Source organism: Lethenteron reissneri, chromosome 2 (assembly GCF_015708825.2).
Source record: "Lethenteron reissneri isolate LAM-NWPU_2019-01 chromosome 2, ASM1570882v1, whole genome shotgun sequence".
NCBI classification, from domain to species: domain Eukaryota; kingdom Metazoa; phylum Chordata; class Hyperoartia; order Petromyzontiformes; family Petromyzontidae; genus Lethenteron; species Lethenteron reissneri.
This window is the reverse complement of record NC_083780.1, coordinates 6,044,089-6,067,791: the sequence shown is the minus strand read 5'-3', so window position 1 is coordinate 6,067,791 and position 23,703 is coordinate 6,044,089. Positions and strand designations below refer to the sequence as shown.

The window sequence follows — 23,703 nt, the reverse complement described above, 5'->3', positions numbered from 1 at the left end:
CGCCACTGGGGTGGGAGACAATCGGCAGGGCGCGGTGCTTATCCATTCATGGGACAGAGCAAACATCTCAACGCAGCAGGACCCTCCTTAAAAATAGTCTTGGGTCTCATTCATCATCATTATTATTATGATTATATATTTCGCGGTGCGCGTAAACATTCAATCAATATAACGAGCAACGAGCGAACTTATTGTCACAGTATGAGCCCTTATTTTATTTTGTAAAGATATTTCGGACGAAGGCCGCGTCGGTCATGGGAATTCATTTGACCAGACTAGCACCCAGCCGGTTTCGGGCTCGTTGAATGTTTTGTTGTTTGTGCAAAAACTAGACAAAGCAATGACCAGTGCACGATCATTGACGGACATTTCAGCCCTCGCAACCATCGCCATCGTTCAAGGCGGCTGAGCGACGGCCTCATCTCGAGCATGCGGCTGACTCGACAAGGACGAAATTAGTTTTTATCCGGGATAGATCGCCCGTGGTGGATCACGTCAATGTGCGAAGCAATCAACCTCCACCACCCGACAGAGTCAATCACATCGAGGAGGCGAGTGAGCTTTTAGCCAACACCCAGCGACACGATAAAAACGGAGGACGTCACGAAGCTCGCGTAACCTCGGAAAGTCTTTGATGACGGTACGAAACGAGGGCTGGTTGTCTTTCTCCACCCTTTTAGGGAGTTCTTAATGGCCAGGTCAGTCCCGTTGATCCTTAGTCGCGAAAGTTGTGTATCTCTCACTCCCGTCTCTACGCGAGTAAGGACGCATTGACGTTGGACGTTTTAGAGTCGTCGTCACGTGAACGAACACCCCTCGTGAACGCTTCAGCACCCCCGGTGTGCTGGACAGCGATCCACTCACATTTAACAAGCGGCTTACGTACGATCCGTCACTTGCCGGTTGCCAGCTTTGTGAACGTCTCCTCCAGCCTCGTGCCTGCAAAGGAGATTTTCACAGTTCTGCTAATCGCCTGATGAAACCGTGACGTGTGTGCGTTCAACTTATTTTCGCACCGCACGTACGTATCCAACAGTGCAACATCGGAGGTACGGGTGAAATTACTACAAATTAATGCCCCCCACCAAAAAAAAAATTCAGTTTCTAAATAAATGAACTGTCAATGTGCATGAGGCTCACGAACGGTAAACTCACGTGGCAGCGCCGATGCTGTTTAATTGAGCGATTTGTAGTTTGTATGGAGAGCGCGCGATAGCTGGGACATCTGCCTATTAGTGTCCGCAGCGACAAGTTCCATTGGTCGTGCTGGGTCGTTCGTTAGCGGCACCCCCCCCCCGAATGAGCGGCCACCAAACAAGACCCGAGAGCGTGGTTCACAACAGCTCGTTAGCTCTTCTCACACCGCGGCGAAGCGAGTTAAGATTGCGTCCTGGGAAAATGATGAGCAACGGGAGGTTTTTTTTTGTGTGTACAGAGCGAAGCTTTGTTGTTAGCAAGCCGGCGAATGATTCGATGTCGGTGAATGGTGCAAGTCGGGAAATGATTCAAGCCGGTGAATGATTCAAGCCAGTGAATGATTTAAGCCAGGGATTGATTTAAGCCAGTGAATGATTAAAGTCAGTGGATTGTGTAAGCTTACGAATGAAGCAAGCCGATGAATGATTCAAGCCGGTGCATGATGCAGTGAATTATTGAATCCAGTGATTGATTGAAGCGAGTGAATGATTCACACCGGTGAATGATGCAGGCCGGTGTAAAATCATACTAGATAAAGGTGCAGCTCTGCAATTGTTAGCTTAACTATTTCATTTTAGCAGGTAAGGCCCACTGAGCTGTGTAGTTCTTTTTTAGAAGCGACCAGGCCACAATGACAGCTCAACGAAGTGGCTTATCACGTGCAAAATTATAGCAGCCAAATACTCTAAACGCGTGATGTTGATTCTAAATGTGGAGGGAAAAACCGGAGGATCCGGAGAAAAATCCAAGCGACCACGGGAGAGAGAGAGAGAGAGACACGCAACCTCCAAATATACAGCAGCAGGCGTCGTGGTCGGGATCGAACCCACAATCCTCCTGTATACCAGGTGAGGTAGTCAACATCTCGTCGTCACTGCTATCGGAAGGATCCTCCAAGGAGAGGCATCTCTGAAGCGTTCATTGTCCTCTTACTCGTTCCACGCTGGCCAGACGTCTTGGAAGAATTTGGGAGCGCCCACACTTTACCCCACCACAAGCGATTCTGCCGATTGCCGAACTGCGGTGTATCCATTCACAACGCCGGGCGGAGAGAGAGAGAGAGAAAGAGAGGCCGAGGAGGGATTTGAGAAACTTGCCCAGTTGTTTCTCAACTGGGAAACGGTGGGACAGGCTTCTGAAATAAATAAATAAATTAATTAATGGTGCGTGCACGTAAGGATGTTGAAATTCTTCCGGGCCGTACGCAGCCGACTCATCGGCGGTGTTTATCGTACGGGACACGAACACCGTCGTCCCCTTTTGCGGCGGTGCGGTGTGATACGGTGCGGTGTGACGTGGTGATGTGCGGTGTGGTGATGTCTGGTGTGGTGCGGTGTGATGCGGTGCGGTGTGATGCGGTGATGTGCGGTGTGGTGATGTGTGGTGATGTGTGGTGCGGTCCGGTGCGGTGATGTGTGGTAATGTGTGGTGCGGTCCAGTGCGGTGATGTGTGGTAATGTGTGGTGCGGTCCGGTGCGGTGATGTGTGGTAATGTGTTGGGTCCGGTGCGGTGATGTGTGGTAATGTGGTGGTGCGGTCCGGTGCAGTGATGTTGGTAATGTGTGGTGCGGTCCGGTGCGGTGATGTGTGGTAATGTGTGGTGCGGTCCGGTGCGGTGATGTGTGGTAATGTGTGGTGCGGTCCGGTGCGGTGATGTGTGGTAATGTGTGGTGCGGTCCGGTGCGGTGATGTGTGGTAATGTGTGGTGCTGTCCGGTGCGTGATGTGTGGTAATGTGCGGTGCGGTCCGGTGCGGTGATGTGTGGTAATGGTGGTGCGGTCCGGTGCGGTGATGTGTGGTAATGTGTGGTGCGGTCCGGTGCGGTGATGTGTGGTAATGTGTGGTGCGGTCCGGTGCGGTGATGTGTGGTAATGTGTGGTGCGGTCTGGTGCGGTGATGTGTGTAATGTGTGGTGCGGTCCGGTGCGGTGATGTGTGGTAATGTGTGGTGCGGTGTGACGTGGTGATGTGCGGTGTGGTGTGGTGCGGTCCGGTGCGGTGATGTGTGGTAATGTGCGGTGCGGTCCGGTGCGGTGATGTGTGGTAATGTGTGGTGCGGTGTGACGTGGTGATGTGTGGTGATGCGTGGTGCGGTGCGGTGCGGTGCAGGCGCCACGAAGGACGTGGGGAAGATGCTCGGAGGAGACCAGGCGGAGAAGGACCCCGAAGCGCAGAAGAAGGAGGAGGATCGGAGGGAGGCGCTGCGGCAGCAGGAGGAGGAGCGCAAGCAGAAGCATGCCAAGATGGAGGCGGAGCGGGAGCGCGTGCGGCAGAACGTGCGGGACAAGGTGAGAGGTCACGGGGGAGAAGGGGGGGTGTGGGATCAGGGGGTTCGGCGGTGAGGGGGGCCCAGCCACGCTTCAGAAGGTCAGAATCAGAGTCTCGACTTATACTGCGGGAGGAATCCGATGAGATTATAGATCTCTTTTTGCACAGGTGTCCTGTCCGGGGTCACGGGGTCAGAACGTTCCAACAACAACAACAAAAAATACAAATCGTCTTGGTTCTTTCGGTAAAGTCACGTAGAAGGAAAATAATAAAATAATAAAAATAAATTATAATTAAATAATTCTCACGACGTTTCGGCCACAACGCAAGCAGCCGTCTTCAGGTGGAGAACAGGTCTGTCAAGTAGACAGAGTCTGAATGGCACGCCCCAGGCTTGGAGCGACTATTTATGCTGGAATGGAGGGGGAAGAGCGCCTTGACAAAATAATTTGCATATCAAGAGGAATTTGGCATATTTATGGGAAATGCAGATATGCGATACAAAAACACGCTTTTGGAAGTTGGGGCCAGAGTACCACTCGAGTATGGTTCCCGATGGTTTTAGTCAGGGTGTGATTTGTACAATTTTAATAGGCTGGTGGCGTGGGGGGGGGGCATAGAATCGACCAGCGCTGTGAACTACAGTAGAACCCCTCTTAACGACGGTAATTGGTTCCACGAAACCGGTCATTAAGTGATTTGGTCGTTAAACAAGGGCAGGCCATATTCACTTACTCAGCGCACCTATATTTACACCTCTTTCATGTTTATCAATTACTTATTTCTTGGTTAAAACACTAATTGTCTTCCTCACCTTCTTGTCTTTATTTGCGAGCACTTTGGGAGCCGTGCTTATTGATTTAATTAAAGTTTAAAGTCAAAATACACCAAGAATTCAAGAGATGTTTCAACTTCAAAACGCATCAGATAACCTATTGCAAACAATGCCCCAACGGTCATGAATGGACGTCGCTGATTGGCCGTGGCCTTGTCAGAACACTTTGGAGCTCGCCGATTGGCCGAAATTGATAGTCGCGTGTTCGTCGCAAGCCAATCGTTAACAGGGAATGGTCGGTAAGTGCACAACATTGGGCTCTATGGAGGGCCTACACTTCTATACACTATACTATACACTACACTACTATACACTACATTATACACTACTATACACTACACTACTATACACTACACTATATACTACACTACTATACACTATCCACTACACTACTATACACTAGACTATACACTACACTACTATACACTACACTATACACTACACTACTATACACTACACTATACACTACACTACTATACACTACTATACACTACTATACAATACACTATACACTACACTACTATACACTACACTACTATACACTACTATACACTACACTACTATACACTATACACTACTATACACTATACACTACTATACACTACACTATACACTACTATATACTACTATACACTACACTATACACTACACTATACACTATACATTGACCAACACGGCACGAGGAAGCCTTCATCAATGATCGATTGACGAATAATGGAACGTAATAATGATATACTATGTAACACGATTTTTGTTCCTGGGTAGTAAGTGTATAATAGCCATTTTCTATACTTTTGAGGCATAAGCAATTATAAAATAACACTTACTACCCAGGAACAAAATGTATTTTTTTTGTTACGCAGTGATTAAACACGTATATTTGATCATTTCCCAAAGGGTAATATGCACTTTGAAAGGGCCGTAGAAACATTTGGATGTGAGTGTCTGATTTCTTGTGCGAGGAGACCACACACACATTCGCACACACAAAGACAAAGACCCCCCGCATAGCCTTGAAATACTGTTGGGGCAAGTGCTGTTAGCGAGCACCTATTAAGGCCAGAACGGCGCACGAAGGGGTGGGTGGCCAGCACCACGGCCGACCGCCTTGTTTACACACTGCATCCAGGTACTCATTTGACGCTGAGTCTACCTAGGGGAGGAGGCCCAGGACCGGTTCGTGTAATCGTCACCGGTGTTTGTGGCCGTGAGCGCGAATCAAACTCGTGTCGCCGGCTTCGTAACGCAGCAGAGCGCTAACCACGACAGCCCCGACATGGGGCTCGGCTCAGCTGGGCTAAATGCCAGTGGAAAAAAAAAAACACACGTGCTGTGCTGGTCCCGTGCCGGCACGGCTCGGATGTGCGAGTGTAAAAAATGGACCCTGTCAGCGCTGGTGTCCGTTGTTGTGCCCTCCCTCCCCTCCCTCCCTCCCGTCCCTCCCATCCCACCGGCCCGTTGCCGTGCGCAGTACGGCCTCAAGCGGCGCGAGGAGCGGGAGGCCGAGGCCAAAGCGGCGATGGAGGCCGCGTGCAGCGGGGGAGGCGGCGGCGGCGGCGGCGGCGGCGGTGGCGGCGTTTCCGGCGGTGTGGCCGGATCCGAGGGCAGCCTCACCCGCCCCAAGCGGGCCATCCCTCCCGGGTGCGGGGACGCTTCCGACGAGGGCCCTGAGGGAAAGCCTCTTCGAAGCCTTCCTCAAGTACCTCCCTGGGCCCATCCAGGAGTTTTTCCGTAAATGAGCCAAGTGGCAGCGGGGGTTTGGGGGGGGGGGGGGGGGTTTTAAACGGCGCGGTCAGTGTCAAAATTTTTTTGGCAGCTGACCGGCAGGTGAATTGCAGGTTTTCGAGTTGGCGGGGAGGCGTTTGATTGTGGTTTGGGGGGCGGTGTGGGCGGTGTGGTGGTTGGGGGTTTGCGATAATGAGGTAAACATGGAATGTGTGTCAACCCGGTCACCAATGACTGCACAACAAACAAACAAACAGCAAACGAAACAAGCCCCGTCGCATTACGTTTGTTCCTGGCGATCAATTTGGCCAAAAACAAAACAAAATTCCCCGTCGGTGAGAATCGAGACGATCGGTTTTGACTGTCACGCGACGAGACTTCCTCTCGTGTCGGCGCGACGGCCGGGAGGGCCTCGCTGCCACCCTCCGCTGTGCGTGGAGCGGAGGTCACGCGACGGGGTCCTCTCTCCGTGAGCGCGATGGGTCGCGCACGAACGGAAGCCTCGTCCCATGACACCAACGCCGGCAGCACGGCGCGGTAATCGCGGTGGCTTCGGAGATGTTAGCTACCTCGCCTGGTAGGCAGGAGGTCGTGGGTTCGATCCCGACCCCACACAACGCCTGTATATTTTGAATTTGCGTGTTCTATCTCGCTCTCCCCGTGATCACGTGGATTGTTTTTTTTTCCTTCCGGATCCTCCGAATGTTTCCCTCCACATTTAGAAAAGCGCGTTTAGAGTCTTTGGCTGCTATAAATTTCCACGTTGAGCTATTAATTGTGGCCAGGTCGCTTCTGAAAAAGAGCTGTATAACTCAGTGGGCCTTACCTAGTAAAATACAAATAAAATGTTTTAATTGAGTTTTAATTAGGAGAGAGGGGGGGGGAAATGACCAAAAAATAAATGGCGAGCTGAGGAAACGGAAACGACTGGCGGATGAACGTCACCGCACGTGCGCTGCGGTTGCCAAGGGCGACAGGAATTCAATCAGGGCCACGGCTTTGTGACGTCGCCTCATCTCCAGCCTCCACGCTACCACCCGTGACTCTTTGTGCTCGAGTGTAAAAAACTAAAACAAATCTCCGTTCGGCTTCAGCTTCATTAATCGTAGGCCCCCTCTCCACCCCCTCCACCACCACCGACCCGAACGCCAATAACATGTTTCTTTTTCTGCTGCTGCTGCTGAATTGGCCGAAACTCAGAGTTTCCACATTTTTTGACGGTGATTGATGGGGTGGCTCTGAACGCTCACAATAACACACTGGCACTGACTTTCTACGCCTATGCCTTAAGAATTCGGTGCACTGTAAGATGATCATTCTGGGAGGGGGGGGGGGGTATTGACCAGCAATTGCCAATTGAAAATGTTTTCAATTCCAGTTCATGTCACGTCTTCACGATTCCTGACAACTCAACCTTGGCATGTGGTTGCCATGATAGCCTCCAATCAGCTCTTGGCTACGGATCACATGACCGCCTTGAACTCGTGGCATTCATTTCGTGGGACTTTTGACCTCATTAGATGCCGTTCACGATCACGCGTTCAATTTACGACACACATCCAGCAAACGGTTAAGAGAGCAATGGGCAAGCTTTGCGTTGTTTATTTTTTTAGATCTAGGCGAGCTAAGTCACGAATCGAGGTGAAATCTCGTTTGAAATATCGGAACGCAGACACAGGAAAGGATTTTAACGTAATCGCGATTGAAACTGAGCAGTTATGGAACAAATGTACGACACGACACGGGGATGACTGCACGGTGCAGTGGTGAGCGCCCCTGACTTCCAATCCAGAGGTCGCCGGTCGTATTCGATCTCCCGGCGCGGCAAGTTTCTTAAATCTCCCCCTCGCCGCTTCTCCGTCCACCCGGCGTTCGTAAATGCGCTCAGCGCCGTTAGTCGATGAGCGTCAGGTCGCGTAAAGGTCTGTGCGTTGAGAGGGAGATCTCCAAGTCAACGTTGTGGTGATTGATGTTTTTCTATAGGGTGAAAATGGCCAATGTCCAGAGTTTGGACATTTGTGAAAAATGAACTTCATAGCTCATCGGATTCCTCCAAGTCTAAATAACGGTTGTGATTCTGATGGAGTTTACTAACAATTCTGGGCCAATTACCGATGCACTGAGAATATCACGGTCCTGGAATGTACGTACGTATGTACGTTGAACTTCTTTCGCACCGTACATAGCTAACTAATCGGATAGGGACTTGGTGGATAACATCAGGACCCCAGTAAATGCGAGAGATAGTTGCTACCGGGGGAAAGCTTTCTGCATCCGCTCTAGACACGGGATGGAGAGAAGGCGTTCGACAGGGCTTGATCCTTGGTGGGCGCGATGTCTCGTGTGGAAAGCTTATCTCCATCCATTGCGTCTCTACATCCACTACGATGTAGGAAGGTCGTGTTGACGTTTGAGAGTCTCGGGGGGCGGGGGCGAAGGGAGAGCTGTCACCGCCGAGATTCTGAGTTTTAGTCGGTTTGTCAGCTGTCGTATAGTCAGCTGGTCATCTCAGTGTGGTCACCAATGACTGCACACAAACGCACAAAAACAACAACAACCCCCGCACGTGACGTTTTAATTCCGCACTTAATTCGGCTAAAATTCCAGCCTTGCGAAATGAGAAATGTCTCTCTGAATGGCACGCGACGATCATCGCAACCACGTGGCCGGGCAGCCGGGAAAGTGCTGCCCCCCCCCCCCCCCCCCCTCTGGTGTGGATAGGCGGCCACTTGACGAGATGTCAGAAGTGCTTCCGCGATATCCCCTGCCACGGACGGATCCGTCTCGTGCCGTGATGCCAGTTGGTTGGCCTCACCCCGCGCGCAGCCTCCGATCGGAGCGCGGCTGGCGATATCGCAGAGGTCGCAACCGGGTACCCGATACCCGTACCCTACCCGATACCCGGCTACCCGTACCCGGCCGGGTACGGGTACGCGTACCCGTTTGCGACCCTGGTGCGGCCGGGTACGGGTACGGGTAGACCGTGAGTCACTGGTGAGTAACTGTTTGTCACTCATTTCCCAACGTCTTGCCTCTTCTCACAATTCAAGTTCCTAGAATCAACCCACCCGCGCCTGCAACATGGCTTCATCCCAGAGGTCGCAATCAGGTACCCAATACCCGTACCCGGCCGGGTACGGGTAGGGTACGGGTACGGCCGGGTACAGGTACTCGTTTGCGACCCTGGTGCGGCCGGGTATGGGTACGGGTAAGGAATCAAACCCCTGTTTGCGACCTCTGCGATGTCGCGGTGCGCGGAAGAAATTCGACGCAAGCGTCGCACATGCCGCCGCTGCGAAGGCGCTCCGGCCACCGCGCGCTTTCTCAGTTGGCTGGATGCGCTGTGACCATCATTCAATGGGGTGGCCGCGGTGGCTGGGAGATGTTAACTACCTCGCCTGGTATACAGGAGGTCGTGGGCTCGATCCGGACCCTGACGCCTGCTGTGTATGTGGAGTTTGCGCGTCACTCTGTCTCTCTATCTCTCCACGTGGTCGCGTGGATTTTTCTCCGGGTCCTTCTGGGTTTTCTCCTCCACATCGAGAATGAACATCGTCACCGCGCGCTCAGAGTCTGTGGCCTGCTGTACACTTCCACGCGATAAGCTGCAACTTCGTTGAACTATCATTTGGGGGTGTGGGAGTAGAGGGGGGGGAGTTGAGGGGGTGTGGGGGAGTTGGGGGAGGGGTTGAGGGGGGGGGGGAGTTTGGGGGGGTGGGGGATCTGGGTGAGTGGGGGGGTGGGGTAGTTGAGGGGGGGGAGTTAGGAGTTGGGGGGTGGGGGAGGGGGGGGAGTTGAGGAGGTGGGGGGGAGTTGGGGGGGGGGTGGGAATTGAAGGGGGGAGGGGAGATTGGGGGGGGGGGAGTTGAGGAGGGGCAGTTGGGGGGTGGGTGGAGGAGTTGGTGGGGGGGGACTTGAGGTGGGGTGGGGGAGTTTGGACGGGTGAGAGAGTTTGGAAGGTTGGAGTTGGGGGGGGGGAGTGGGGGGGGAGTTGAGGGGTGGGAGTTGGGGGGGAGGAATGGGGGGGTGGGAGTTGAGGGGTGGGGGAGTTGAGGTGTGGGGGGGGGGGAGTTTGGTGGGGGGGGGGGTATTTTTGTTGTTGCTGCTCGCGCTGCGTCCTGGCGCTCTGTGCGGGCTGCGATCCCAACCGTCGCCCGGCCTCCGCCCACGTGGGACGCGTCACCGCCCACGTGGGACGCGTCACCGCCCACGTGGGACGCGTCACCGCCCACGTGGGACGCGTCACCGCCCTGCCACGTGTCCCACGTCGCGGTGCCACGTGCCACCATCGCACTCGACACGGGAGGCTCGCTCGGAGCCACCGTCCCCACAAGTCGCTTGCCATTTGCTCCAACACATTGGGGGTGATGTTTTAGGTATTTTTAACTATGGCTTTTGGTAGGGGGGGGGGGTGTGTGATTGCGACGAGTTTTGAGTGCTTCTTGGTACTAAGGGGCCGTCCATAAATGACGTCACGCACCTGGGGGGAGGGGGGGGCGTCAGACGTTGTGACGATGCGTGACGATGGGGGGGGGGGGGGTGAGAAATGTGACGTCACATCAAAATGCGCAACTTTAAATAAATATAGACAACACGTTCTACTTAATTAAATAGACTTTTTAATAAATGTTTTCTCCTACAACATCAGAGTGCAGAGCCACATTAAATACGCACTACAATGACAATCGTTTAAAGCGATTTGAAGCATGTTTTATTTTTTGGGGGGGCGGCGGGGGGGGGGTGGCAGAGCTTCGTGACGTCATATTTGAGGGGGGGGTTTACTTTTTGTGACGCCGCGTGACAAAGGTGGGGGGGGGGGTTAAAAATCGTCCAAAATCGCGTGACGTCATTTATGGACGGCCCCGACGCCGGGAATGGTTTTAGCAAAGTTTTAGATTTGAAGCTTTCGTGACTGCAAGAATTCATATTCTTGGGGTTTTTTCGGTAAAGTCACGTAGGTAAAAAATTAAAATTAATTAAAGTAAAATAAAATAAAAATCACGACGTTTCGGAAGCAACACAAGCTTCCGTCTTCAGGTGGAACCGTCACAGCCACGACAGCTGTATCAAGTAAATGAGAGATTACAAGAGCTACCACTCCGTATATATATAATGGTTGAAGAGGGGAAGGGCCAAGTACGGCACACTTTTTATTAATATGGTAAGGTGAGGCTTAAGACTAAGAATAGACTTTTACCTACGTGACTTTACCGAAAAAAACCAAAGAATATTTAGCAAAGTTTGTTTGTAACTCTTGCACTTTTGACAGTGTGGGCAAAGGTGAAAAGCTTCAGGTCCCCCCGGCGATTGAGTTGATGGAACCTCAGAATTCTGCGTTCGCGAACTCGATTCTGTAAAAATCAACGTATATTTGTTGTCTTTTTATTTTTTTTTGGCGTGTGTTACCGTCACGTTTGCTATTTATACTTAATTTGGAGCTTTCGTGACTGCAGGAATTACTCTTTGGTTCTTTCGGTAGAGTCACGTATAAACGTTTGGTATCGTTAGCCAATTTTTTTTTTTTCTCCCCCGTATTGTGTTGTACGGGAGTTTGTCCACGCGATTCGGCTCCTGTTCAGAATGGGCTCAGCGTTCGAATCTCGAATAACTGAATGCGCCAATTGATGGAACGAGTTGGGGGGACTCGTGTTCGATGGCCTGGCGAGGAGAGAATTTTCGACGGAGGCGATAATTTTGAGTCTTTTTGTGCTCGCGAAGAAAATCAGGAATTAGCTTCGGTCTGAGTCATTGTAGTGCCTGGATGAATGATATATTTATTTCTCTCTCTGGGCTCGGTGCTAGAAGTTGGATATTTACCATTCTTATATATAAAAAAAGCCAAAAGGCAACTAAATATGTCGCCGGTTTTGGGACCAATGCTCTGTGTTTAAAAGAAATATTTGAAAAAAAAACTCTCCGTTATATTTCTAATATATATAATTACTATAACAACACACCCATGCTTGGAAGCTCGTGAAGAATTGTTCTTGCGAGACGTTACATGGCCAAGACAGAATAAAAAATCAATCGGGATTCGGGAGACAAAGACAAAGGTCCCCCGTATAGCCCTCAACAGAATGTGTGGTGGTGGTGGTGGTAGGAGGGGGGTGCAGCGAGGTGAGTTGCACCTACTAAGCCCTACACGGTACACGAGTGCCGTTGTTTAAACACTGTACCAGGTTCTCGTTTAAGTCTGGGTCCGGTTCAATCGATTTCGGGGTCGCCAGGTTCTAACCACTGCACTACCGCTGCTCACGTTAGACGAACAAAACGGCATTTGCGCATTCAGAGAGGGACGGAAGCAGGGCTGGCTTCAGTTCGAGCTCAACGAACGCGAAAGCAATTCCGAGCTGGCATCTGTGCGACTTACGGCCACTGTCGTTCGCCAAGCCTTTGTTGCGATGGTGCCAATGGCAACAGCAGCAGCTGTGAACGTGGCAGCCAGGTGTGCGGCCATTGATGTTAACCACCTCGGCTGGTATGCAGGAGGGTCGTGGGTTCGATCCCGACCCTGACGCCTGCTGCTTTATTTTTGGGGTTCGCGTGGAATTTTCTCCGGGATCCTACGGTTTCCCTCCCCACACCCCCCCCCCCCCGACCCCGTGGTTAGAATGAACACGATGAAAAAACACGCGTTTTGAGTGTTTGTCTGCAAAAAAAAAGCACACGTGATAAGCCAATTCGTCGAGCTATTGTGTGTGGTCGCTTCTGAAAAAGGACAGCGTAGCTCAGTGGGCCTTGCCTGCTAAAATAAAATGTTACATTCAGTATGTAGAGGTTCAAAATAACAACACTGGCCTAAGGCACGGGTTCAAATCTTGCCTGGAGCGTGACTATTCGGGGGATCTCGGGCAGGGCCACGTGTCAGTAGACAACACCTGCCCGTTCCGCAAGTTTCCCTTTGAAGGCCACGATTTGTTATTGACGAACGCGACGATTCTGTTGGGTCATTTGCATTCGTGGGGCGCACTAAACGTCGACTCGCTCGAATAAGGCGGATTGATGGTCTCATTCACGTCAACCAGTGATTGAAGCACAACAACAAACGACAACAACAACAACCGCCATTCGCGACGAAGTGGCGGTGACGTAACCACGGCGCTTGTGCCAGGCTCTGTGCACGTTAAGGCCACGTGAAGTCATCTTCTTGGTTCTTTCGGTAAAGTCACGTAGAAGGGAAGTAATACAATAATACAAATACAACATAATAAAATAATTCTCACGACGTCCTCAGGTGAAGACCAGGTCTGTCGGGGAGACAGGTCTGGTCTTCACCTGAGGAGAGCTGCTTGCGTTGTGGCCGAAACGTCGTGAGAATTATTTTTTTATGTTTTATTTTTATTATTTTATTACTTCCCTTCTACGTGACTTCACCGAAAGAACCGAGAAGATGAATCCCTGCAGTCACGAAAGCTTTAAATCGCCACGTGAAGTGTCGAACGGCCGCTGGCAGGAGGTCACGGGACAGACCCAGCAGATGCCATGGGTCGACTAACTTGAGATGACCGGCCGATGCATCATCTGTGCCCCCTACTGTGCACACACGCACACGCACAAACACCATTAAATTTTATCTTTCACTTATGTTGGCTAAATTCCAGCTCTGGCAATCGTCCAAAACCCACAGCTTGACCCCACGTACCGTATCCCCCAGATTATAAGACGCTATGGAACGTAGGACGGTTATCTAAAACTTATGCTCGGTGTACAACGCTGCTAGCTAGCGAGTGGCACCTCATGAAGGCCGGCACGGCACGCGAAGGTGGTGGGGGACCAGCAACACAGCGCGGCCGCCTTTGTTCCACCGCAGTCTACTCATTTGAGGCTGAGTCGACCTAGGGGAGGCCTAACACCGGTTTCAGATATTAGTCACCGATATTGGCGGCGAGCGGGAATCGAATTCGTAGCAGAGCGCGCCTACGGCTGCACCACCGCTCCCCAACTAGTCAAAGATCCCCCTTGTAGCCTCAACAGACTGTTGGGGCAAGTGCTGTTAGCGAGTAGCACCTCATGAAGGCCACAACGGCACACGAGGGGGTGGGTGGCAAAGCACGACGCCCGACCGCTTTTGTCTCCCTCGTGGCGATGTTCAAACACCGCACCAGGTACTCATTTGAGGCTGAGTCGACCTAGGCGAGGCCCAGCACCGGTTCATGTAATCGTCACCGGTGTTTGTGGCCGTAAGCGCGAATCAAACTCGGGTCGCCGGGCTCTTAGCGCAGCGTAGCGCTAACCGCTGCGCCACCGCTCCCCGTCTGATCAGACACACGCACACATTATAAGACGCACGCCATACTTTTGCTTTAAAACACGGGGGGGGGGGGGCAGAGTGCGTCATGTCATGCGGAGTACACGGTAGGCACGTGTCTCCTGCCAGCGAAGGTGTGAAACACGAGGGTGGGTTTTGGCGGGTTGATTTTTAACACGGACGAACGCTCCGAGATAACAAAGACCAAGATCCCCCATATAGCCTTAGCAGACTGTTGGGTCAAGTGCTGTTGGGGAGCACCTATGAAGGCCGGAACGGCACACGAGGCTGTAAGTGGCCAACACCACAGCCGACCGCCTTTGTCTCCCCATTGGCGATGTTTACACACCACACAAGGTACTCGTTTGAGGCTGAGTCGACCTAGGGGAGGAGGCCCAGGACCGGTTCAGATCATCGTCACGGGTGTTGGCCGTGAGCGGGAATCGAACTCGGGTCTCCGGGTTCGTAGCGCAGCGCGCTAACTGCTACACCACCGCTCCCCAACCAAAATAACACGCAGACACAACAACAACAACCGCCATTCGCGACTAAGCGGCGGTGACATCACCACGGCGCATGTGCCAGGCTATGTGCACGTTAAGGCCACGTGAAGTGTCGAACGCCCACAGGAAGGAGGTCAAGAAACAGACTCAGGTGCCATGGGTTGACTGAATGAGATGACTGGCCGATGGACCACCTGTGCCCCCTACTGTGCCAACTTGCTGTGCTTTAGCAACCCGACGCTACGCTCGTTGTTGTGAGCGTCGCTCCTCTGCCTTCCGTTGTTGTTGGAGGGCGACTGCCTCCAACTGCCCAGTAGCGTCCTTCACGAGCCTCAGCCACAGAGGCCGATCTTGACACCACTGGTACCAGTCATTGGCAAGTCCACTCAGCTCTACATCCTCTTGTACCACATCACCCCATCTCTTCTCTAGCTCGTGCCACGCTCATTTAGCCCTCTCTATCCGGCCGAACAAAAGCTGTTTAGGCATGTGGTGGCTGGGAATGCGAGCTACATGACCCAGCCAACGCAGCCTTGCTTGCCGCAGGAGCTCACCGATGGGACTTTGCCAAGATCTTTCAAATATTCATACAGACATACACACGCACGCACATACACATGCTCTCTCTCTCCTCTCCACCGATTACCATTAGCAGCGACCGAGCCTCAGTCCCGTCGTCGTTTGCACGCTCCATCTCTAACGGCCTCGTCACTCCTCGCTCCGCTCCTCACGAACAAACGACGATCCTCCAGCAGCCTCGACGAGCCGAGCTAGGGAGGGGTCGTGGTGGTGGTGGTGGGGATTGTGGCTCACCCTCCCGGCTGGGTCAAGTGTCGGAGCCGTCACCACCGCTCGCTCTCGTTGAGTTTCGTTCTCGAAACGATCGTAGTCGCGTCTCTTCCCTCTGTTAACTCTGAGAGCAGATTTATACAACATTCCCTCGCTGTTCGCGAGAGATGCGTTCCGGAGATGCTCGTAAAAAGCCAATTCCGCGGAGTTTCGTTCTCGAAACGATCGTAGTCGCATCTTTTCCCTCTGTTAACTCTGAGAGCAGATGTATTCAGCATTCCTTCGCTGTTCGCGAGAGATGCATTCTGGAGATGCTCGTAAAAAGCCAATTCCGCGGAGTTTCGTTCTCGAAACGATCGTAGTCGCGTCTTTTCCCTCTGTTAACTCTGAGAGCAGATTTATACAACATTCCCTCGCTGTTCGCGAGAGATGCATTCCGGAGATGCTCGTAAAAAGCCAATTCCAAAGATAATGACATTGGCCTACGGAAACATTTTTTGTTGACCATTTATATTCAACACATACACAAATAAGCGATTAAATGCATGGAAATTATCTCATCAATTTCTCGAATTGCATTTTCTCTCGTCACTTTACCTCATCACTTTCTCTCTCTCGACGCAGCCGTGTAGAGTTCCCGATGTGATTCACGGATATCCAAAATCGCGGCTGGCAAGTTCGTGAATAACGAGGGAAAAACGTACGGATATTTATATGGCGACCCGAGTTCGATTCCCGCTCATGGCCAACACTGGTGTTGAGCCTCCCCTACGTCGACTCAGCCTCAAATGGGTACATGGTTCGATGTGTAAACATCGCCACTGGGAAGACAAAAGCGGCCGTGCGTGGTGCTGGCCACCCACCCTCTGGTGTGCCGTGCTGGTCTTCATTAGGTGCTACACGCTAATAGCATTTTCTGAAAACGTCTGTGAAGGCTACAATTCTGACTGTCGCCTGATGATGCTGGTTGTTGTAATTACGGGCGAAACGTCACGATACTTGAATTGTAAACGAATTGTGAACGTTGTTGTGGGTTTACCCTCCAACACACCGGTGTGCTGAACGAGTAACTCTGTTTACGTGACAAACCTTACCAATGGGCCGTGTCGGGTGGCGGCGGGTTTCACGACACATTTATATTGGCACGATCCAACTATTAAAAAAAACCCACTTCTATTATAGATCTTTGCAAGTTAACGGCTGATCCACGCGCACCTATAGAAAGGTAGCGAGCACTATCCCACCTGCACGGCAGTCAAACCGATAGATCTTTTTGTTTTTCGATTTAAAGCTTTCGTGACTGCAGGGATTCATCTTCTTGGTTCTTTCGGTAAAGTCACGTAGAATGGAAATAATAAAATAAAAAAAATAAGACATAATAAAATAATTCTCACGACGTTTCGGCCACAACGCAAGCAGCCGTCCTCAGGTCTGTCAGACGCTGTCTCCCCGACAGACCTGTTCTCCACCTGAGGACGGCTGCTTGCGTTGTGGCCGAAACGTCGTGAGAATTATTTTATTATGTTTTATTTTATTATTTTATTATTTCCATTCTACGTGACTTTACCGAAAGAACCAAGAAGATCTTTTTGTTTGTTTAGAATTCGCAGAGCTGGAATTGTTGGGGTCAATAAACAGCGGACGACGATGGTTAGTGTTGTGCAACCCATTGGGTGACCGAGTTGAGATCACCGCCTCCACTCCAGAAGCCGGTTGAAGGCCAGACAGCCGAAACCCGGATCTCAGAGGTCAGCGAACTGACCTCTGTGTTAAGAAGGCATCAGCCAATTCATGATGATGAGTGTTTATTATTATTTTACACGCGTGGAGGAAAGCTGAGCACCCGGAAAAAACCCCAAATGCACGCGGCGCGAGGCAAGTGTGAAGGGGGGAGGGGGCAACTCTCTATTACCGTACAGATGTAAGCAGATGGCGATTAGTCAGTCCACTTGCTACACTCGAACTGCCTCCACGCGGCCAATCTCGTCGGCGTGCACAGGGGAAGGGGATCTTTTTATGTTTCTATTCAATCCACGACATTTTCGCGGCGATCCAGAGCCCGCGTGTTTAGTTATTTCCGGAGGAATCTGACGAGCTAGGAAGCTCCCACGGTACCCGATTAAGAGCGAGGCGAGTCGTGGCCCCGTCTGCTTCGTGAGCGGCGGTCCAAACCCGCCCATCCGAGCCCTGTGCGATGCGCGCTCAACAACAAAAAAATCTCTTGCTTAGCTTGAACCGAGGTTCTGGGCCGTAGGTTGATTCTCCGTTTGCGAGATGAGATGGTCTTCTTGGTTCTTTCGGTAAAGTCACCTAGAAGGGAAGTAATAAAATGATACAAATAAAACATAATAAAATAATTCTCACGACGTTTCGGCCACAACGCAAGCAGCCGTCCTCAGGTGAAGACCAGGTCTGTCGGGGAGACAGCGTCTGGCAGACCTGAGGACGGCTGCTTGCGTTGTGGCCGAAACGTCGTGAGAATTATTTTATTATGTTTTATTTGTATTATTTTATTACTTCCCTTCTACGTGACTTTACCGAAAGTACTAAGAAGATGAATCCCTGCAGTCACGAAAGCTTTAAATCGAGATGAGATGGCTAAAGGCGCGGTGGGGAGGCAGGAGGCAGGAGGGGGGGGGGGGTAAGAGAAGGAGTGGTTTGGCAAAAGCGGCGAGGCATGGCAAAGCGATGACACTGTGCGTTTCGCGAGTTTTTCTCCCGTTCACGTCGGTAACTTTTTGTTCATATTTTTTTTCCTTCTCTTTATTTTGTACCCCCTTTTGTTGTTCTTGTTGTTGTCGTTGTTGTTGTTGTCGTTGTATATGAATGCAGAGACGAACAGAAGGCGCAGAGAGGTTCCAAGTTGGGTGGAGGAGGGATCCATCAGGCAAAAGGGAGTGGCAGTGCTTACGTTAAAAAGTATTCGTAGAGAGAGTTGGAGATGATACGGCGCACGCAACCGCACTGCATGCCAACGGCGCACGATGTGATTCTTGCATGATGCACATTGCACAGGGTGTCCGCAGAAGTATTGCGTGTCGCTCCGTTCATCATCATAATCATCAACATCATCACCATCAACATCATCACCATCAACATCATCGACGTCGTCGCCGCCGCCGTCATCATGCACGGCCCCTTTGGCAATCCACTGCTGGATGAAGGCCTGTCTAATGCCGTGACGGTCCAAACATTTTAAATAGCAAAAATACGCAAATTCCACATTTAAAAACTGTAATGATTCCGATTTAAAGCTTTCGTGACTGCAGGGATTCATCTTCTTGGTTCTTTCGGTAAAGTCACGTAGAAGGGAAATAATAAAAGAATAAATAATAAAATATTATTAAATAAAATACATAATATAATAACATAATAAAATAATATAATAAAATAAAATAATAATATTATTTTATTATGTAACATTTATTATTATTTTATTATTTCCCTTCTACGTGACTTTACCGAAAGAACCACGAAGATGTAATGATTCCCTTCGCGACAGAGCGCCTTAACTCCCCACGCGATATACACACATACGTAAATTGTCACTCCAAATAATAAATCACCAGCCTTTGTTAATCTACTGGCGCGACAGAGGCCCTGTTGGTCGTGGTGGTTGTTGAGTCTCAGGTGGATTGCCAAAAACAACGTCCGGTGCGATCATTCCAATCGCGTCTACCGTACACTGCCAAAAAAAATCGCTCAAGCATTTCGGTTCAATGCCACGTGGGGAAGAGATTTTGCGAATAACAAAAATTTCGCCCACGCGAGTTCATACCGCCGTCTAATTACAAACGCTTTCATTATGCATGATACTTCTACGGACACTCTTGAATTTCGTATTATTTATGAAGTGTGTGTTTCTCTATTTATGACCATTGCTTGCCCCGTCTATAATGCCACCATCGCTATCATCATCATTGTCGTTATCTATTCTTCTTATTCTTATTATTGTGTGCCCTTAGGCAACATCTCAAGCATAAGAAGCCATTTGCACAGATGCTGAGAACTTTTCTTTGCATGAATACATTTGGCAAAAAAAACGACCATTCAAAAGTACACAAACGATAATACATACTAATAATTCACGTGTAATTGGCAGTTCGTTTGTCAATGCGCTGCTGGACGAAGGGCCTCGCCACGCCGCGTTGGGCGTGCAAATTGTTTCATCATGTCCGAGTGGGGTGGAGAGGCGGTGGGGACATAATTTTGGCGGAAAAAAAATTGTTCATTGGAAATAAATTACTTTTTATGCCATAAAATAGTATCTAAAATGAACGCATCTATTTATTGACAATTTTACATTTATCAATTTGCAATGGCATTCAATGGCCGTCTAAAGATTGTCTCTGCCAATGTGCTAACCACTGTGCCACCGCTCCACCAAATATTGATATAATAGTGCAAACTAAAATTTTGGTCACGTTCTTTCAAACAAAAACCGCACCATTACATTGCGACAAAAACTATTTTAACATTATAATCATCTTGTGATACTCACTAATCAAACATTTTGTAACGATGCATAGCATCAGCAATTCACATTGATTCTTAAGCTCGCGATTGCATGCATTGGATCGCCTGCGTAAGAATCAATGTTTTTTATTAATAGAAATTTTAAAAATCCCGATCATCTATCTCTGTCGGGTTGGAGCGGTGGCGCAGCGGTTAGCGCAGTGCGCAAAAAAAACAACTCGGAAAACCGAGTCCAATTTCTGGCCACGGCTAACATGAGTGGCGATTGATACCTGAACCTTCCCCAGGCAAAATCCCCCCTCCCCCCGCCCCCCCCCCCCCACATTGGCCAATGTGGTGAAGTGTGGTGAAACACCCCCCCCCCAAACCGACACAGCATGGGGGGGCGGGGTGGAGTAAGCACTTTTATGCAACAGTGCATTAATAAAGAGCTGCTACATTATGCATTCTATTACGATTATTATCGCTGACTTAACACTTTCGTGACTGCAGGAATTCATATTCTTTGGTGCTTTCGGTAAAGTCACGTGGATAGAAAATAATAAAATAAGGTGGATGAAGACCGCTTGTGTTGTGATCGAAATGTCGTGGGTTTTTTGCTTTCAAAATTTTATTTTTTTATTTAATTTAATTTTAATTTTCTACCCACGTGACTTTACCGAAAAAAAACCAAATAATATTATCGCTGTTGCCGTTGCACGCCAATGGGTTGTCATGATCCCTCCCGCCACCATAGGCCGGTACATTCATCGCGATGTTTAACAAAACAACAAAAAAAGATTTTTCAATCGTATCGCGATCTTGAATCGCGACAATTTCATTCACTCGCAACGTTGGCGGGGTCGAGTGCACTGACGGGGAGCATAGAAACTGCCTTAATCATCATAAGTCACTCAACGCGGCCACTTCTCAGTAATAAGGCTCTTCGTGGTCCCCGTCATAGGAACGTGGAATCTCCACCACCGGCTCAGAACCACCGATAGGGACGAGTTTTCTGCTCGGAGCTCATTCGAAGTGCGTACACGCACGGTCTACTTTGTCACTCCACTGCCGGATGAGGGCCTCCCCACGCCTTGCTGTTCGTGGGGGGGGAGAGGGGGGGCTATTTGACTATACTTCACTACGCTGGGCAGTGCTCTTGGTGAAGGCGGGAAGCATAAACCGTGGGAGCGTAGATGGAGTGCAGTACAACACGAGTTTTTGTGGCACTGTCCTCTGCTGCCCACCACGTAGCCACCACCCTCCCCCACGAGTAGCCGACAGTGACCTGTCATGCATGATGGTAGCCCATCAAAGCACTACCCAGGCCTTGCACATCCAAACTTCCGAGATCTGTGCGCGGGTGATTTGGTCGTAGCCAACATTTGAAAGATACAAATTCGTTTTCATTTTTCCCCGTTTGTTTGAAGATCCAGGGAGGTAAATGGTTCAAGGTGCAGCCCTGCAATTGCTTGCCTCACGCCACTGCTGCTGAAAGGGCCCTCTAATAAGATTACGAGAGGGTGCATATTTATTCAATACTCGAGGAATCCGATGCGCTATAAAGCTCTTTTTCACACGTGTCAAGTTTAACGAGGAGGGGTTAATTTTTTGGGGCAACTCTTTCATGCCGGCCAGACATCTTGGAAGAGGTGGGAGCACCCACGTTTTACCCCACCACCACACGCGACCCACCTAACCGACTGAACTGGAAGAGAGCGGATTAACCAAAACAAAAACGACATCGTGAACTCCCCCGTGGCACGAGGCCGGGATCCCACTCCCACCGAACGATCGGCCGCGGCGAGACCGAAATCCGGCCGCGGCGGTGCGAACCTTCCGTGTCGCAGGGAGCGGTCGCGCCGAGATCGACTTCGCTTTGCAGCGGAGACGGAGCCTCGATCCGCTCGGTCGGCCACTTTTGTAGCGGCGACGGCGGCCGCGTGGACGCGAGATTTTTATCCAAGCCTCGATCGGGGGGGGGGAGGACGACCTCGTACGGGCCCCCCTCCCTTCCTTTTTGTTCCAATTTTCTCGCCTCGCGGGGCGCGCGACGATTGAATGTTTTTTTGGTTGCGGGAGATTTAGCGAGATGTGACACCAGCCGATTGTCCGCTCGGTGGGAGTTGGAAGCTCGTGACGCCGATAAATTCGGATCGGCGTTGGTGGGGGGGGGGGGAGAGATTTGGCGCAACAATTCCAGGCCGGGCCGTCAATGACGCCTTTGGCAGCAGTCCGAGCGAGGGTATCTCCTATTTGGACACGTGCTAGGAGGCTTTCGCGACTAACGTCATCCATAATAGAGTTTTTTTTAGTGGGGTTAGATCGCGTACATATGTAAATGCGTCGTTAAACCCGCCACCACCCGACACAGCTCAATTAGTAAGGTTTGTCACGTGCGCAAAAAAAAACGTGCCAATTCGTTACGAGTACAGCACGCCGGTGTGTTGGAGAGCAAATGTGTACTCAGATTGTAAATGTTGTGGATTTGCTCTCCAACACAGCGGTGTGCTGCTGTACTAGTAACTAGTGGGCACGTTCTGTTTACGTGACAAACCTCACTAACTGGGATGTGTCGGTTGGTGGCGGGGTTAACGACACATTTATATATTGACGCGATCTAACCCAAACCACCTGTATTATGGAGGTATCATTTTTAAGTTTTCGTGACTGCAAGGATCCATACTCTTTGGTTCTTTCGGTAAAGTCACGTAGGTGAAAAAAGAATAAAATAAAACTAAGAAAATAAAAATGAAAAAGAAATAAATACAATCACGACGTTTCGATTGCAACACAAGCAATCATCATCAGGTGTGACAACCACAGCAATATTTTTTTCATTGATTTTATTAAAATTTTCAACTACGTGACTTTACCGAAGGAACCAAAGAGTATGGAGGTATTCCCACGTTTAAAGCGTCATATCGCCGCCTACAGATAACCAACGCGTTGATTTTGCAAGACGGTGGTCTGCTCCAAGCAAGGGGGTGGGGGAGCGATCTCTTTTGAAACGTCTCCACCGTCGGCATTTATTTATTTATTATCTTCCTCCCGTTCTCCAATTTTACGACAATTTTAGCGGCGGAGTTGCTGGCTCACCCTGCGACCCGTGCTCGGGTGAGCATGCCGACAGCTGCCCTACAATGCGACCACCCGTCAAATAATAGCAATAATTAGTGATCATTTTTTTAAATAAAAGTAATAATAAAAGTAAAATAAAATAAAAATAAAATATATAAATAAACTATTTTATTTTAATTTTATTTTACTTTTATTATTATAAAGTAAAAGAAAATATAAATAAAATATAAAATATTTGATTTTTATTTTATTTTACTTTTATTAATTTAAATTTTTTTACCTACGTGACTTTACCGAAAAAACCAAGAATATGAATCCTTGCAGTCACGAAAGCTTCAAATCTAGAATTCGTGAGAAACAAAAAAGTACAAAAAAACCGCAATCAAACTCGAACAACTTCTATTGCACCGGTCGTGCACGTGACACCCAGGGCAAGGTCTTACGTGAGCAGGCAACCAGCCCCCCACCCCCCCACATACTCAACTCAGCCTTGAAATCAGCAGCCGATGCTGCCAGTGTGCGAACGGCATTGGGTAGAGTGGTAGACAAAAGACGGCGTGGTGCCGTGGTGCTTGCCACGCCGCCACCCGTTGCGTCGAATGT

General features: G+C 50.1%; 1 protein-coding gene across 1 annotated transcript; it reads left to right on the top strand.

Annotated features, from left to right (window-relative positions):
* The first annotated feature begins 3,328 nt into the window (after window positions 1-3,328).
* On the top strand, window positions 3,329-6,034 carry LOC133342904 (complexin-1-like). The gene is made up of 2 exons (XM_061552283.1): window positions 3,329-3,484; window positions 5,771-6,034. Exons 1-2 carry the CDS (start codon window positions 3,329-3,331, stop codon window positions 6,032-6,034), a joined length of 420 nt encoding a protein of 139 aa, XP_061408267.1.
* Window positions 6,035-23,703: the final 17,669 nt, after the last annotated feature.